Below are 17,325 nucleotides of genomic sequence, written 5' to 3'. Positions count from 1 at the left end.
AAAACATTGATGGTACAAACAGTAATTTTCTACAGTTTCTTTAGATGCGTGCCTCGAAAGGATTTCATTGTATAGCTGTTTTGCGGTTGCAGCGTTCTAACTCAATACTGGACCGATTTCGATGGTTAAGTGTCCCTAGTAAAATGTTGGACCCAAAAATATCTAAAAAATAGGGCCCAGGTTAAAAATCCTGACGTTTTCCTTAAACACTAGTTAAACCGGACTTGTACGTGCACAGCTAAACAGTGATGATGAGAGCAACAATGACGACCGCCTTTTTAGCTATCCACATCTAGTTTAGCTAATCTCAGGCAGCGCATTGGTGAGCGCATTGGTGGTGCATTTATGCACGTAACATTTGAACCGTTTGCCAGATTTTCAGAAATGAGGTACTTTTGGATTTCTTGGATCAAGTTCAGGGCACCCTGTGATGTAAATGTCCACCATATTGGATTTTATTAAAAAAGTTTACAAAAAATTCACTGGCCACAATTTTTGTCCAATATTCATAAAAATTTTCATTGGGATTATAGTGTGGAACTGCTGTTCACAAGATGAATCGATGGACCATTCGGAGGGCCCCACCAGTCTGCGACCAGAGGGGGTGGCTAAGTGCGATGACGTTGAAATGCAATTACAATAATGGCAATAGTGCTAGAGCTAGACGACGCAGTAGTAGCAAACATGTAATATTATTGCCTGACTACCAACAGGTTTTGGGGAAAGCCTAATATATCAGCTTGCATCGTTGGTGGTGAAACAGAAAGTATAGCAATCTAATAGTGGTCAATGTCGATTGGCTAAATGCGGGTCCAGTGGTTTCAAAATTCACTCAAAATATACGCTCATTAGGATGCAACGATTGGAATCAATCCCCAATGGAGCAAGGCCAGATCCTATTCACAAATTTAATATGGGTATGGTTATACCAGGCTTAGCTATCATGCCTGACTCAAAAATATCAAATTCATGCTAGCAAGCTAGTGCCAACTATCCTGTTGTTGGTGTGTGCACTGTTTTTTGTGTGCATTTTAGGTTAGCTTTTAGGTTAGCTTCTATTTATGTCCAAAACTATTATTATTATTATTATTATTATTATTATTATTGTTACTGTAGCCTAATATCAGTAATAATATTACTGTGGCTGTTGTTGAAAGAATTACTAGCAATGGTTTGCAAGATGTGCTCTGGTCAGTGTATTAAAAGCAGCAGCAGCCCAGGCTGATGAAAAATGATGATTGCAGAAATGCTGGAGCTGCCAAACAGTTGGAATAATTTGTTGATGAATCAAACATTCTGTGTTCTGTGGCTTTGCAAAGGTCCTGTTTCATGCCAAGCAGTGAGGGTGTGTGTGTGCACTTGTGAATGTCATACTCCTTCCTGTATGTAGATTCTCCCTCGTTTTACAGGGACTGTAGAGATTTGTGATGTCCTCATGTAGAGGTAGATTGTAGATTCTATGTTTAAATATTCTCATCGACTTTGTCATTCTCACATTTTTCAGAATTATGACGTTAGCATGTGGTCTCTCATGAATGCTTGCGAGACAAAGTGGTTATGTGTGTCTCAGTGAGAAAGAATGAGTGAGCTGTAACATTCCTTTCTCACCAGTACACCCCCGCTGTTGCTCTCCCCTTTCCTCCCCTCGGCTTGGCTCACCTCTCCTCTCTTCTCCTCTGCTTACTGTCACCCCACCCCCAGCTTCCTTCCTGTTCTTTTTTTAGAATCTATTGGATGTTATTCCCACATCCGGCAACAAAGAGAGGCTTGTGCTATATCCTAACAACATGGCCCTCCAATAGCAAAGCAACAGGGGCACTCATAAATATTTTCATTAAATAGCTCCTGGACACTCTCTCTCTCTCTCTCTCTCTCTCTCTCTCTCTCTCCGTCTCTCCCCTTTTAACCCACGCTGAGCTGTAGGTAACACAGACTGGGCTGAGGCTGTAAGCTGCTAGGATGCTAGGGTTAGTGCTATGTTAAAGCACATCAGTTGGCATAAGAAATTGTGACATTCTTCATAAGAAGCCCAGATTTTTCTGCACAAAACATTTTTAAGCAAATAAACTTTTGTTAGGCTAATACTCTTCCATTGTTATACCATATTACAGCAACTCTCACCATTTGTCTGTTCAGAAAGCATAGGGAGATGTTTTTTTAAGTGCTATAACGAAATGAGCAGTTAAGTAGTAGCTTGGCAGGTAATGGCAGAGCCATGGTTTTGATTCTCTGGCGCACCTTGGGCTGGCACTGATGGATATTAACACTCAGGATACTACTGAAGCTATACATCATAAAAGTATTTCTGTTGCACACAGAATTTCATGGCCGTGAATGTCGAAAAGTACCCAAAACTCAAAATGACATGTGCTGTTCAAACAGTCCAGGCACCACATCTTGGTAAATCTAGCCTTCCACTAGGATAACCTGAAAACCACAATCCAGCCTACTGAACTGTGAGCTGAAATTCAAGCCTCTTTACAACAATCATTCATTGTGGGTTATTACACAAACACTCTCTGCTGCTAATGTGCTACATAGAGCAGTGGAGGTCTAGAGGAGGTTTGCCTAAACACAGGCTGTCTACTCAGGTCATGTTCTGTATAATAAAATGATTTCTTTTCTTTACCATCCCTGGTCTTCAGGAAGAGAGAGGGCCTATTGGCTGTAGGGTCGGTGTTTATGCTGTAACCCATTCTGATAATGTCTCCGTGCTGCAGTTTAATCCCTGCAGACAAAACAATTATTCTTTAATTTGTCCTCAGCAGTGGCAGACATCTTAAAGGGGTAACATAACACAACAGGACTTTTAGCAATTAAAATGTGTCGGTTGGTTTGTTATGGTGAACAAATTGAGGCTGCCTGCTCAATATCAATTTTGGACTTTCACAAACCATAATAATGAGGCAAGGCTGGTATTGCAATGGGATGTGATCGTACTGACATTCATGAAACATTTTGATCAGTTGATAAGCTCTCTTCAGTGGTTTAACAAAACTTTACTGTTGCTGTCCATCTGGGTATTTAGTTGCCTTTCATGTCTTTGCAGTGCAGTTGAATCTAATTTCAGAGATTCTTTTCCTGGTGTGTGTGTGTGTGTGTGTGTGTGTGTGTGTGTGTGTGTGTGTGTGTGTGTGTGTGTGTGTGTGTGTGTGTGTGTGACTGTGATGGGGGTAGGGGGATTAAAACATGGGAAAAGTGAACCTCTACCATACGTTGGGGGAGGGGATATGAGTGAGATCATATGATGGTACTTTTTACTCCTACTTCCTGCAGTCTAGGGAGTTAAACACTGAGACAAGGTCAGAAGAAAGACAAAGAGAGTGAGGGGTCGATGTGGAAGAAAGTAATTGAAGACAGAAAAGAGAGAGGAAAAAGAAAGTTAGATTGAGAGAATGAGAAGTGATTTGGTACTTTGTGGAAGATTCAGTAATCCAAATGTATTAATTTGTTATGCCAATAAAGTATTTGATACTGGATTGAGACATAAACTAGATGGAGAGAGAAACTGGCCATCTTGACTGATTCACACAAACACATTAGACAGTGTCACAGGCAGCTGCATGCTCAAACGAGCCCCATGAGAGGTGTGCTGCAATCTTGAACTCTTTACCACCCTGTAGTCTCCCTCCAGCACACAGAAGCGTACTGCGCTGGGAGGCTGAAGCCAGCTAACTACGTTGTACATGGACTATGTTGACATGCGTGAACTATGTACATGATGTGAGATCCTTTTTAGGGGCCTGGGTGTCTTTGGTCCCTGTTTTCCTAGTATAGTGACATTAATAACTTCCTTCTAACTTGATGATAAGCTGATGTGTTTGTAGATACATGAACTTGATTTGTTCATGTATTATCCTGGTAGCTGAATATCTGCTGAACCATCGAGAGGCACAAAGCAGTAATACAGCACTAAATGGTGTGTATAATTGTATCGTTAAACATTAAAACTCTCATTGTTAAAGTCTCTGTTCAATGCCTGTGGGGCCACTGACTTTGGGGTTAGACTTTCGTTGTGTCATTACTTTCTCATGTTCTGGGCTGTGCCTGTTTCTCCCTCATTATGAAATCATGTTATAATGTGCTGCTTTGTTGGCCAGAGCCCCTTTGTGTTCAGGCGGAGCCTAAAGAAATGCAGTGTATTGTGCGAGTTAGTGAGTGCATTTGAAGCCTGTCTAGAGTTTCGCTGGTGATAAATCCGACGGGAAAATGTTTGGGGCTGGGTTTAGCTCCTCAGCAGTTCTACTGAGTGTAATAGTATGAGATAACGCTAAGGGTTGTTGCTGGTAAAAATGTGTGCTATTCTGACTGGCAGGGTTTTGTGCAGGGCTTTCTGCCCTTGTGTTTGCTATATGCAAAAACAACATTGAAACCACACTGATTGGACTCTTCTTTGTGGTGTTAGAATGTCTCAAAGGTGTGGAGATGTTATGGAGATTTCAGGTCTCTCCAACAGTAATGTTTCAGGCATGCCTTAACTCCTGGGGCCATGCTCCCCGTGGGAGATTAAAATGGAGACTGTTTTTGAATGGAATGTTGCAGCAAGTATGCAGCACAGAGTGTGAGAGGCCCTATCTAAAAACTCTTCTCTGTATTTACACACTCACGACTGCGATTGATTGTTGTCTACTGAATCTATTTCACTTCCTCAAACTAGCAAGCATTTGTTCTTCTTGTGGGAAAATTGCAGTTTGCCTCTTGTCAGAGGATAAGTGAGTCAACAGCCTGTAAATATTTTTCTTGCCATGTTAACCTGCTCTGTTGTTAGCTTCTGCCCTAACAAATGTGTAATTACATTTAGGATGTTACCCAGACAACCTATCACTCTGATGTAAGCACTGCCAGCTTAACATTTTAACCTGCTTAAGAGAGCACACAAAACAAACTGAGGCGATAGAGCAGGCCTTACAAATAGTATTACTTTGCCTTCCGTTTTAGATAGGGAAACACCATCCTCTGGGCATACTGACAGCATAGGTGTTAAAAGGAAAGACTGCGCAATAATCACTGGCTCTAATTAAAGCGGCCTGGCTTTGGGTGAAGCTTCTAATGCCCTGGGATTCGCTGATGGTTTCCCAGTGCAGTAGATGTGCAGTCAGCGACATTTCTCACACCAGTGCATAAAGTCAGTTTATCCCTGCTCAGCACTGGCAGGGCTGGCCTATGAATTTTGCTGCCTTTTGAATTTTTTATTTTTTGTGTGGGAAAGGTTGGAGGTATTCATGGTCGCATGCTCAAGAATACTCCTACACATAGAGGGGTCGTTGCTGTTTGTGGAATGAGGTATGAGCATGTATACAAATGTATGTTTTTTTAGAGAGTGACACATGTTATACATTGTTTGTACACATGTAGGTGTGGCTATTAACTGTGTGACTTGTGTGGTTGTGCTTTTGTGTGAGAGTGTGTGAGTCACATCTGCACACTTGAGAAGTTGCCAGATGCTGAAGATAGGGAAATGATGTGGGGGAGCGGGGGGGAATAGCCCTGCATGCCATAGGACTCTTCTTTGAAAACAGGAAGGCAGTGTGTTCCCCTGTTATGGGCCTTTTCCGGTGGCACAGTCCCAGGCAGGCCCAGGGTCTGGGAAAAGGCGCACAGGGTCATATGGAAATGGCCATGTATGGGCATACATAGCAGAGTCACTTCTGTTTTAGAACTTCTTGTTTTTCTTTTTGACAGTATGGAAGTATTGTTGAAAGTCTCTTGAAGATAATCTCTTACAATCTAGTTCAATACTGGGTGCAAATGAATCTGCTCATTACCTCAGTAATGCCATGGCAAGTTAGGACCAGTCTGTGTCACAGCGTAAAGGAGTAAAGAATCTCCCATGCTTATCGTCAGCCTTCAGAACCAATCAAGACAGGGCTGTCTGAGCCCCATTCATACCCTAAGGTCCATTGTAATTAGTTTAATATGTCAATCAAGTCAAGACTGTGCTCATAGTGCTTATAGATAATCATCCAATATTATATATTATATTCTCTGTGCCAGTTTAACATACTGAAACCTGGACTACTCCAGGGCTGTTACAAGCTGTAGTGACCCCTGGTGGACTGTAGTGTGGCTGAACGAAGTGTTGCTTCCATCAGCACTTACATAGCAGATGGGCTAAAAGGCTATCAGAAATGATAACATAACATGACATAATTTATGAGTCAACTCTCTACAGGGTTAGGCTCTCATTAGGGGCTCTGCTTTTTCTTCTCTCTCCCTCTACCCTATGCCTCTAGACATGCGATCCAAATCTTTCTTTCTTTCGCAACTCTGTTTCTGTCTGAATGTCTCCCTGTTTGCATCTCTCTCTTTTTCTAGCTATCTCTCCCCCTTCCTCTGTGGCCATCTTTTGTTATCCCTAGCCTTTGGTAGCAGCTTAGTGAGCAGTGAGAACTTGAGTCACTATTGCCACTAAATGAAACCCTTTCAGAATGGGTAGGAGAGCCCTCATAAGCCTTCCGTGTCTCTGTGTGGTTGGTTGGCAGAATGGCCTCTGTAAAGCACTTTCTCTGAACAGCACCAAGATGGTGGGGTTGAGTGGGAGGTCTTTCACCAACCCCCCACCCCCCTCCCCTTTCTTTTTCTGTTTCACTCTTTATCCTTTTTTAACATGGACAACCCGTAGAGTAGAGAGAGAGAGAGAGAGAGCGAGAACGATAGCAAGGGAAGAGATTAAGATAGAAGCGATAATAGAAAGACACAGAGATAGAGATGGTAAAGGAGACAGAGAAAGAAATATTGAGCCAGGCAGACAGAGCGGCACATACATGAAATGTAAGATGAAGAAAAAGAGAGAAAGACACACGGGCATATTCAAAGAAAGAATGAAAAAAGACATATTTCAAGAGACACACAAAGAAGGGGTCTATTGCAGCATTCTTTCTTGTTGGAAAAATGGTGGCTGTTGTTTCCATTTGTAACAATGAAATGAAACACCACACCGCCCTTTGCCATGGGTGTGAGTGAATTTGTGTGAGGAAAGCAGGAAGTGGTTGCTAACTTAACCTGAGGAACACTACTCTTTTTGTATTCCTGCCTTTGTGAGAGGGTGCAGATACCATGGGACTTTTGTTCCCTCTTGGCCCAGTCAGCTTGTACTCCGCTTGTTATGTGGTATTTTGGAATCAGAGGAAGGGAGAGCGGAGGGGAGTGGGTACATACAAGACTGCCTTTGACAGTTGTAAGCTATAGTAAACGCTAAATGGACTGCATTTATATAGTGCTTTTCTGCTCATAGAGCACTAAAAGCACTTTACATGGTAATGCCTCAGACATCTACCTATTCACACACTGACGGTGGAGGCTACCGCGCAGGGCGCCAACCTGCACACCGGGAGTGATTGGGGGTTCAGTGTCGTGCTCAAGGACACTTTGATACTTGGTCAGGAGGAGGTGGGATCGACCGATTCCTCTACCTCCCGAAGCACTGTCGCCTCCATAGATTAGGCAGCAATGCTACAGTCAGAGGCAGCTGCAGCACACCACTATGGAGTTGTCAAACAACCACAATCAGCCTGTATCATTCATGGGAGGGGATCATGGGAGGCATTCTACAGGCAAGGTGTGTAGAATGTCCCTTTAACATGTAGATGTGTTAAGGCTGATTAAGGGTTAGAGTCTGTACAAACGATTTGTGGCCTCTTCTTATCTAAAAATCAAGGGGATTACTAAAGTGGATAATCAATTAATGAATAGCTACCAAACAACCAGCTTTACAAAACATTAAGACCAAAATGAGGATTTGATGGTCTTTTTTAAATGTGGATTTGGGGGGGGGTTTTGACAGTATACCAACTCAAATAGTTTTACCTGGGGATGCACTGTAAAATAAACAGTATAGAGCGAAGTCTTCTACACTTGAAAACAGCTCACAGTAAGCATCTCTGTAACTGTCAACACCTCTTTTTATAGAGTATAAGACATGGTGTGAGTCCCATTCCTCCCGTTATTGATGCCTCCCCATCTCCTTGTTCATCCATCCTCCAGCTTATGTCCCACAAATCTTTCGAAGTAAACCATTATTAAGGACATCATATTGCTTCAAATGTTCTCAGAGGAGACGAGGAACAAGGAGAAAAGAGAGAGGAAGCAGAATTGGAGGAGATAAAAATGGCCATGTCACCCCACATCGCTGTGCCTTCTCTCACTCTCCGCTGTCTCTGCATGTCTGTGTGTAAGAGTGACATGAGGATGACGTGAGGTGACAGTAGAGTTGAGCGCTGTGTGAGCTTCACTAGCACTGTGATGTGATGGGTCGCAGCGATGTTGACAGACACCCCTTCATCTGCTCTACCCTCGTCACTGGTGCCAGAGCATTAGCATAGCATCGCTTCTCCACTTCAGGAACTCTGGGCTCTTCCCAGGTAGGGCGAACTTTTACAGAAACGGCCCCTTAATCAGCCCTTTCAGAGCGGTGCCTGAACTGTAGATCTACAAGTAGCCTGACGTACCCCATATATTTTGGGTACGTTGTTAAGATAATCCTTTTATATTCTATGAATAATGTTATATTTCTCCAGCGGCAGCACCAACAGTAGACGTTTTCTTGGTAACGTTAGGGTTACCTATAGTTTTTCTATAAGGTTTGCTATAAAGTTGCTAACACTTCATGTGTCATGGCTTCATGTCAGCTGTATTTACTGAATACAAAAAATATACCAGGACCACTATGATTAATTAAAGCCTATATTTCAGCTGACGTTTCGCCTGTGTTCATTCCACAACTGTACCTCAACAAGCTAACTATTGATAGAACCGAAAATATTGCTATTCTACTGTTGTAAGAGACATGAACAAAGTGTAGCATTATTTTGTATCCGTAACTCATATCCTTGGATGTGTATTCAACTTTGGCGTGCCCATTTAGATTCTATCACTATCTAAGCTATAATTTATTTTGCTGTATTTACCGCATAACCTCTGACCTCTGGTAAATCTTGCTGGTTGTAAAAAATGGCACTTGTTGTTGTCTTTCACTCCTATCTCATTTAACCAATAAGCATCATCCGTCATTGCAAGTGCCACCCGGCAGTATCAGCATATCAGCAGTATCACATAAGTGTCTGCCCCGGAGCAGGTACTTATTTCACCCTCGAAAACAGCCCTGAAAGAGATCAGACAGGGGCCGTTCCTGTAGTGGAAAATCACCTAAAGGTGTAGCCCCCCCCCCCCCCCCCCCCTAAAACGGTCTGTGTGTTCCTGCAGTGGAAAAGTGCCATTTGCCTGCTTGAGGGCCTATCTGATTGCACATGCATCCCACGACTTTATATATGAGGGAATAATGTCAGGAACTCGTAAGGCACTTCATGTCTTTCTTCTCTGTCATCCATTAATGTCCTTGACCACTTATCTTTTTTCTAAGACCTATTTTTTTTCTTTTGCTGCTTCCCACAACATTTACAGCTTTGTTGCAACACTTGGTTTGAGTCTTGAGTTCCAGCTGTACTTCTCCATTGTCTTCTCTCCATATTAATACTCTGCAGCCTCTTCCATCGTGTAAAATCTCACGATAAGTATTGTCAAATGAACAGCTCAGTAGCTGCCAGTCTCCTGTTCTCTGGTGTGTTGAATAGACCTAATTCTTCTCTCTTCACCATTAATGCTTGGCCACTTGAAGCTCCATGGTCACCTCTGCCAGGATCTGGGTGGTACTGTCAGCTGTCTGGCACAAGCTTAGTGAAGTCCAGACAGCAAAGACCGTGTGGATACAATGCAAATGTGAGGAAGGCTGCTCTAATTGTTTGGATTCACTTGAACATGGATGAGCAGTAAACTCCCATCTCTTCAAAGGCGCTCTGATCATTATGCTCCACTGTCTCCCAGGGGGGGGCTCCCGCCCAGCAACCTGCCTGCCTACCACTCTCTGTTGGCACTGATCCTCCCCTCCCTCTCTTTATTCCTCCTCCTTTTTTCCTCTTCATCCTCCTCCTCTCCCTGGAGGTCTGGCATCAATCTAATAATCCGCCAGGAAGTGTGCTGAGGCAAAGTGCTGATGAGTGCAGAGTGAGTAAGAGGCAGCCCACCTCTGCAGCGAAGAGGAGGCAGCCCAGCACGTGCCCAAGCCTGATCAGAGACCCACACCGTGTCGGCTGGGCTTCTGCCTCTCTGTCTCTCCCCTCCTCTTCCCACCGTATCTATCTCTCTCCCTCTTGTGGAGGGAAGATAGAAAGCCAACCAGTGTAGCTTCAAGATGGAGCCTTTAAAAAAAAATGTTTTTTCTTTGTCTTGCTGGCTTGTTGTGTGGATTGGAAAGAACACTTACTTTAGTCTAGTTGGATATCCACTTCTGACTGATAAAGCTTTGACCTCGGGTGTGTGAACACAATGTTGCAAGCAGCTTTTGTTTCTTACTATATTTTGTGTGCCAATAGTATTTGCATCCATTGAATGGGCATAGCAGCATTCATTTATTCATATTTACATCTCAGAATAATGTTTGGGTGTACTGCTCCTCTAAAGGGAAGAATGCAATATGTAGTAGTTCAGTTATTCCCATGATCACCATGAACTATGCATCTGATTTGCATTACCACGTGTATAAAGCTATTTTACTAATGCAGTGGTTACAGTGACTATTGAACTCCTACTTCACTTGTAGACTTGAACAGGGCTCCAAAAAGCTACTAATTTACTGTACTTGAACATCTAACCCCACATAGCCACCACAGGTTTTTACAGAAGGTCCTTTTGTACTGGAACAAGCATTTCTTATATACAGTTGTACTGAGAGCCCATAAGTACACACAATTTCAATATTTAAGTGCAAAGTAACTAAATTGCATTATAGTTTGATACATAGTATGTTACATTGAACTTCAAAAAAATACACTGTAACAAAGGCTCTGTAATATAAAGTGTTACCCAACTCTCCCATTCCTCCCATCAATAGAGCTGGTTGGCTGGGAGATCTCTGTTGGCCAGGAGTCACTTTCCACATGAACCCGACTTTCTGGTCTCATTAATTCTTAATCAGAAAATCTATTTTCTGATGTCTGAGGTTGTCATGGGGATTTCAGCCAAATATAGAGACAGCTAAAGCATTGGCTGGTTTTTTAAGACTTCCACCTTCGACCCAATATGCTGTTCCTGAAAATACCATTTACATGAAAAGGCATGCAATCTAAGTATGCAATGAACAGATCAAATCCAACATAATCTGTAGTATAGAAAACGATATGCCATCTTGCCCCAGTCTTGGTTTTATGCCATTTGGGTTTTTTAAAGCGAGTTTTCACTCCTTGCTTTTAGATATCTGTTACATCTACTGTGATATTTCAGATTTATTAATTCAGTCTATGTATTACTACTTACTAGGCCTCTGAGTAAGGCTGTCTATTACTAGAAAAGTAATAGTTCTTGTTGCTGCTACATAGAAAGACCTCAGGCATTTCTGTCAAACATTAAACTCCTTTGAAATACACTGGTGTTTCTGCACTAAAAATCAGAGTCATTGTCCCCAATGCTGTAGCATACAGTTACTCATTCACTCCATTGATCCCTGGTGTTTGATCCTTTTTTGATGTCATTTGGAGATTGCAGTAATCATAAATAGTCTGGTGACTTGGAATGGTTTGTTTCAGATCCATCAACACAGAACTGTGGATTTTAGGTGGTAGATTTATGTAGAAAAAAGATGACCAAAGAACGGGCTGGGATCTGATGTTTCAGTGACATTTGTTGTTTGGTGGTTGGGGCAGTTTGAGTTACTGATGATTAAGGTTATCCTTTAAATGACCTTACACTCTTCGTTTTGCAAATGTCGTTATGGAGTCTTTTATCTTCTCGGTTACTACAGACATAATTGACATAACTACTGTTTGTGTTAATTAGTGAAATACATTAATTAAATAGAAAGTGATGTTGCATAATTTAAATCACTGATACAATATACCTTCACAGATAGCAGTTATATACCTATCAAACTTAAATGACTCCACTGTGTGACAGTGTAAGGGCACTATTACAGCTCCTAATACAAAAACACGAAACACAAATTTGAAAAAGTAATTTTTTTCCTGTTCCTATTCCCAAAGGAATAACTTGCCTCACTATCACACCTTTTAAATCTAACTGCTCAGAATAAAATGGAAACATAGCTGCTGTATAGCTTCTTGCCAAATGGTACCACTTGCAAAAGTGCTGCCAAGGTATGATTGTCCAACAACTGCTCTTTTTGAAGCCTTAGGCAACTTGGGGCTGGTCAACTCCATTTCCTCCATTCCAAAATATGTTTAGCTTAAGGGCTGGGAAGAGGGAAAATTGGAGACCTTAGAACAATGGTGGATAGCTTGATACTTGACCCTGGCTGAGATGCAGAGAAGAGCAGAGCATGTGCACCCCCATATCTGACAGCAATGGTGGATGAATCCTTGAGCCAGCAGGACACTCACCTTCTCCTCTTGGTCAGGAAACAATGGAGGCTGATAGCCAAGGTAGCATTCCAAGGGGCACAGACCAGTAGACCAGGACAGGAGTTCATGGCATACTCAGCCTAGGCAGCTGCTGACTCCAGCAGGATGCATTGTGGGAGGTCAGACACTGCAACACAGTCCCACTCTGTCTGGCCATTGAAGTGTGGGTGCAATTCTGAAGAAAGATTTACTCAGGAAAGTTTGGGATGGGGAATGAAGTGCACTGAGTTGGAAAAGCAATAGATGACAGAGTGGAGAGTGCATAGAGGTGTGACTATCTGATGGGGGATGGCTGGTGATGGTGTTTAGTGGGGACAAATAGGAGTTGTAATGGGCTTGTGGTTGACAGAGGCGTACAGAGGTGAAACATTTCTTTACTTCTAAGGACGTTTCACCAGTAGAGGATCAGTGGGATGAGCAGATGAGCAGATGAGGTGACCCCTCTGTAGTCTGGAGGTTTTCCGGGGACACAAGTGGACCTGTCGATCTCATGATATATTATAGAGTCTGAAGCCATGCTGACAATGAGACAAGCAGAATATTAGGAGAAAGGGGAGGAAGAGAGTAGTCCACCCTAGCGATTTGAGGATGAATCATTACTTTCACTTCACTTTCAAAGCCAGACACTCTCAGGGATACACTATGCACATAATGAGGGACAGGTATTTGTATCTGAAACTCTCTTGCATTACATTTGGCTGTATATGCCAACTAGGACTTAAGATTTCTGGTGGTTTCCTGTCAGCTAATTTTGACTTTTGCATGATTATTTCTTGGCCTAATTACTTTAAAGAATGAAGAAAAGAATAGATCCCTCACACAATTAATACGTTGTATGAAACACACGCACACAAAGAAAGGGCTGCTATTTTTACTCTAAACCAACAGAGAGAATATTATTCATGTGGAAAGCAGGAAAGGCTTTCTTTGTTCTATTTCTCTGATTCCTAAACACATTTCTTCAGCTAATGTCAGGACTTTAGGCATGTTGTAAGTTGAAGACTTTAGGCATGTATGCAAGTTGTAGACTTACTAATCAGTGAGGACTTACTGATCAGATTGCTGGAAAAGGGATTTGGTGCCACCTATATTTACTTCTCTCACTGGCCCTCTTGAATAGAGTGAATGTGCTATGAGTTACTGTCATGTTTTACTACAGTTTATTTTGTCATTGCTGATGAATCAGTAAAAAGACTTTAAAACTCAATTTATTTTCTGTGTAGTTGTCTGTTCTGTGCCTCACTGTTAGAGCTGCCCCCTCAGGCACATCTCCACATAGACTATCGATCTTTGTTCCAAGAAAGAACACAGAGATCTTAGAGGAATCCTTTCAGCGTTTTGTCCTCTGTGATTTGCAAACCATAAATATAATGTGTTGTGTCATGTTTTGCAGAATTCTAAAATGTGTCATCTTTTTTTGTATTGCTATAGGTCCATGGGTCTTTGAGGAGAAAGATTGAAGGACATCCTTCTGGGTTCAAGAAAAATGGCGTAACTTGTGGGACTTCAGGAGGAGACTTCAAACGTATCCGTGTAGACCCAGGTAGTCTTCAGACTGGGCCTTGTGCTCTTGGGCCTAGCCGGGTTCAGAACCACCCAGGCACAGCCTCCATGGGCCACCACTTGCACTCCTTGATGCCTCATAGCTTGGGCAGTGACCTCTTCAATATAACCCTCAGGGACATGAAGAAGGAGCCTGTGGAGGTGCAGACATGTGGCCAGGCTTCAGCCGACGTTGGCATGATTGGGTTTGACTTCAAGGATGAAGGGGGAGGCCAGATCGACCCTGAGCTCCAGGAGCTCTTTGACGAGCTGACAAAATCCGTGCCTTCCTTGAATGACCTGGAGATTGAGAAGATACTTAAACAGGATGACACCTTTAATCTGGAGTTGGGGCGCCCCAGCTCAACAGGCTCAACCAATCCCTGCCCCCTCTTGGATAGACCAATCAAGACTGAGTACTCTCCAGACTTTAGCCAGGTGTGTAAGGGTGCCCCGCAACTAAGGCCTGCCTCGGCTGGTCCATCATTCTCCATGGATGGTTCAGTACAGATGAGTCATGTTCAGACGTCTCAGGGCTCTGCTGGCCTCTCCAGAACCATATCAGGCTGGCCAGAACTCTCCCACGCAGAGCAGCTCAAACAGATGGCAGCAAACCAGCAACAGCCAAGTGTCCTGCTCCACCATCCCCAGCAAAGTCACCAGAATCAGAACCACCAGGTGACCTGGCCCCTGGGCTTAGGCACCCACCCTGCAGGGACTTTCACCCATGGAGATAAACTGCCTGGTGTTGCCACAATGTGCCCTCAACATATCAGCCCCCTCATCAACAAGCAGAGCAAGGGCAGAAATAACTGCCTTTTCAAGCGTAATGGATTCAGCAACTCCAACTATACAGACCTCAAGGTCCTAAACAGCAAGCCCATGCTTCAGTTCACTCCGAAGGTCCCCCTCATGCCTCAGGGAAAAGCCACCTCACAACAACATCAACAACAACAACAGCAGCAGGAGCAAATAGCTGCTGCTGCACAGAATAAGAACCATAGTCAGCAGCAGACCCAGACTCTTAGCGGACTTCATTTCCAGAACCAACAGGTACCCACAGTTGGATCACAATGCCTCCTGCCCAAAGGAATGTCTCCAAGACCATGTCTCAGCCAGCATGGGCCAGGGATGCACATCAAAATGAGTCCGCAACAACAACCGGTAAAAACTGATATCATCTATTTTGAATTTAAAGATGCAGTAAGGAGTTTTAGTCTAAAATTAATGAGCTAACTATATGTCACCAACAACAGCACAACTGGCACTGATAAAAGCTAGCTAATTTGCTCACTGACAAGTTTAGGTGATATATTCGGCAGCATTATGCTGTAATATTTTTCAAATTCTTGCATTTTCCCTGGGTTTTATCTAATAACTGAATGCCATTGTAGGCCTTCGTACAGCAAAAGGTGAATGAATAATTCAAGGGCATTTACCAAGTTTTTAATCAGCAATATTGTCATGTTATGTTGATGTAAAAATTGGCCTGTATAGTTGTTACAGTAATTAGTATGGATAGAGTAGTTGTTCATGATATTAAGAGCTGGCCTAGCATCACCAGCACAGCACTTATGAACCTATTATTTATATTATTTATCTCTATGTTCCTCAATGATAATGGATCCTCTTAGTTGGAAATTGTAATGATATTACTCAGTTCAGCTCTCTCTATTTGTGTCTGTTTTGGCCCAAAGCCCTTTGCAAGCTGAATTTCCTCTCCTGTTGTTCTTGTATGAATATTATTTGTGTGCGCACAGTAGCAAGAGTCTTGAATATGTATATCCCCTTGAAGCCATCTGACATCAGCAAGCCCCAGTTTGTGGCAGTATTGTACATTAACATGCAAGACTTGTAATTCCACCACTTGTCACAGTCATTCTCCATCAGCACATAGATGTGCACAGCGGGATTTGTTAATTGGAGGTTGTTAGCTGCGAGGGACAAGTTGTGGAAAATGACAGTAATCTGCTTATCTTGGTGCCAGAAGTTTAACTGCTGATTTGTTATGATTGGGGAGGTATAGAACATCCCCCTATTCAAACTCCACTTTTGTACAGAAGTGATAATGGGAAACCACACAAGAGGAGCCATTAGTGATGCCACTTCAGACTGTGGTGGGGAGAGGGATTGTTCTGGCCATGGAACAGACAGGAATTTCAGACCATTCTCAACAAAAGGGTTAGCAGGATGACTCTGGCTAGAGAGAAGATCCATTCCATACTCTGAAGTAAACAAGGAATGAGAACCAACTGTTTCTGTAGACTTACTTGCTGTTGTATTAATATTATTAATGTAATTGTTTTTGGATGTCAGGACTTTGTGTGCTTTTTCGATTGGTCTTTCTCTCCTCTCAATCAGTACACACAGAGTGAGAGAGACAGACATAAATGAGGGAAATGAATGAATTATGGAAATAGACTGAAAGGGAGAGTAAGGGAAAAAAAGTCTCCTCCTTCACCTAATCCCACAGTGAACTGAATTAGTGATGCTATGGCAATAAAGTTCTCTCATCGCAGACACAATCTCCTTCAGAGTGGCAATTAGCTCCACTGTATTTCCTCCCAATGGGAGATGCTTTGAGAGATGGCTCTAAAAGAGCAGGAGCATCGACTCAGTGTTCTCCGTTTGCTTCTCAAACCTGTGCTCTCTTTATGCACTGCTATCAGATGCTTCGTGTACTCTCCTCCTATGCCACCTTTTAAAATACATCATGCTACTGTATTTTAATGGCTATGTTGTGGATTCTATCTAAAGGGTTTCCAAGACATAAATAGACAAATATCACTGATGGCCATTTGTGTTTGTTCTTAAAATGAGAGTGCTGGATGAATTCTGGAACCTGTATGTGGTGGCTGATGCAATTCTGGGCATATAATGCAAGTGGTGTGAATATTTGAGGTCACTTTATTATTATATAAATTATTATTACAGTTAGTCATAGAGCATCAAATTCAGGGTTTATAGTTGTGTAAACCAAATGAAAACAAACAAGTAAGTAAACACAAATATACGCTTATTGGCCGTCCAGTGTGAGGGGGAAGAAAGAGTGAAACAGGCTTTCTGTGGATTTTGAAGGAGGAAGTGTGGCAGTGGATAGTCGTTGCTGGTTGGAGTGGTTGAGTGTGGGGGTGAAGGGGATAGGAATGACAGGTTGTTCTAGCTGGTTGGCGCTGTGAAGGGAATGCTTGTTTTCTGGGAAAAAGCTTTGGGGCCAAATCCAGATGCCGAGGCCCATCCCCTGGGACTGCAGCCTAGAGGAAAAGCAAGTAGTGTGAGAGCCGGGATTACAGACTGAAACAGAGAGGGAGAGAGCATGTGTTCATGGAACAGCGTGGAGTGTGTGTGCTGTGTGTGTGTGTGTGTGTGTGTGTGT

At 42.8% G+C, this 17,325-nt stretch overlaps 1 protein-coding gene across 2 annotated transcripts in view; it reads left to right on the top strand.

The window, feature by feature from the left end:
* The window catches only part of zmp:0000001236 (mastermind-like protein 2), a 34,798-nt gene that overhangs the window by 11,185 nt on the left and 6,288 nt on the right, over positions 1-17,325 (top strand). For both annotated transcript variants that reach the window (XM_012824015.3, XM_031573690.2), the window contains exon 2: positions 13,839-15,113. In XM_012824015.3, the coding sequence (XP_012679469.2) occupies positions 13,839-15,113 (1,275 nt within the window). The remainder of the gene's footprint in view (positions 1-13,838; positions 15,114-17,325) is intronic.

Source organism: Clupea harengus, chromosome 9, assembly GCF_900700415.2.
Source record: "Clupea harengus chromosome 9, Ch_v2.0.2, whole genome shotgun sequence".
Taxonomy (NCBI): Eukaryota; Metazoa; Chordata; class Actinopteri; order Clupeiformes; family Clupeidae; genus Clupea; species Clupea harengus.
The sequence above is the reverse complement of the archived record's forward strand: the minus strand, read 5'-3'. Positions and strand labels throughout refer to the sequence as shown.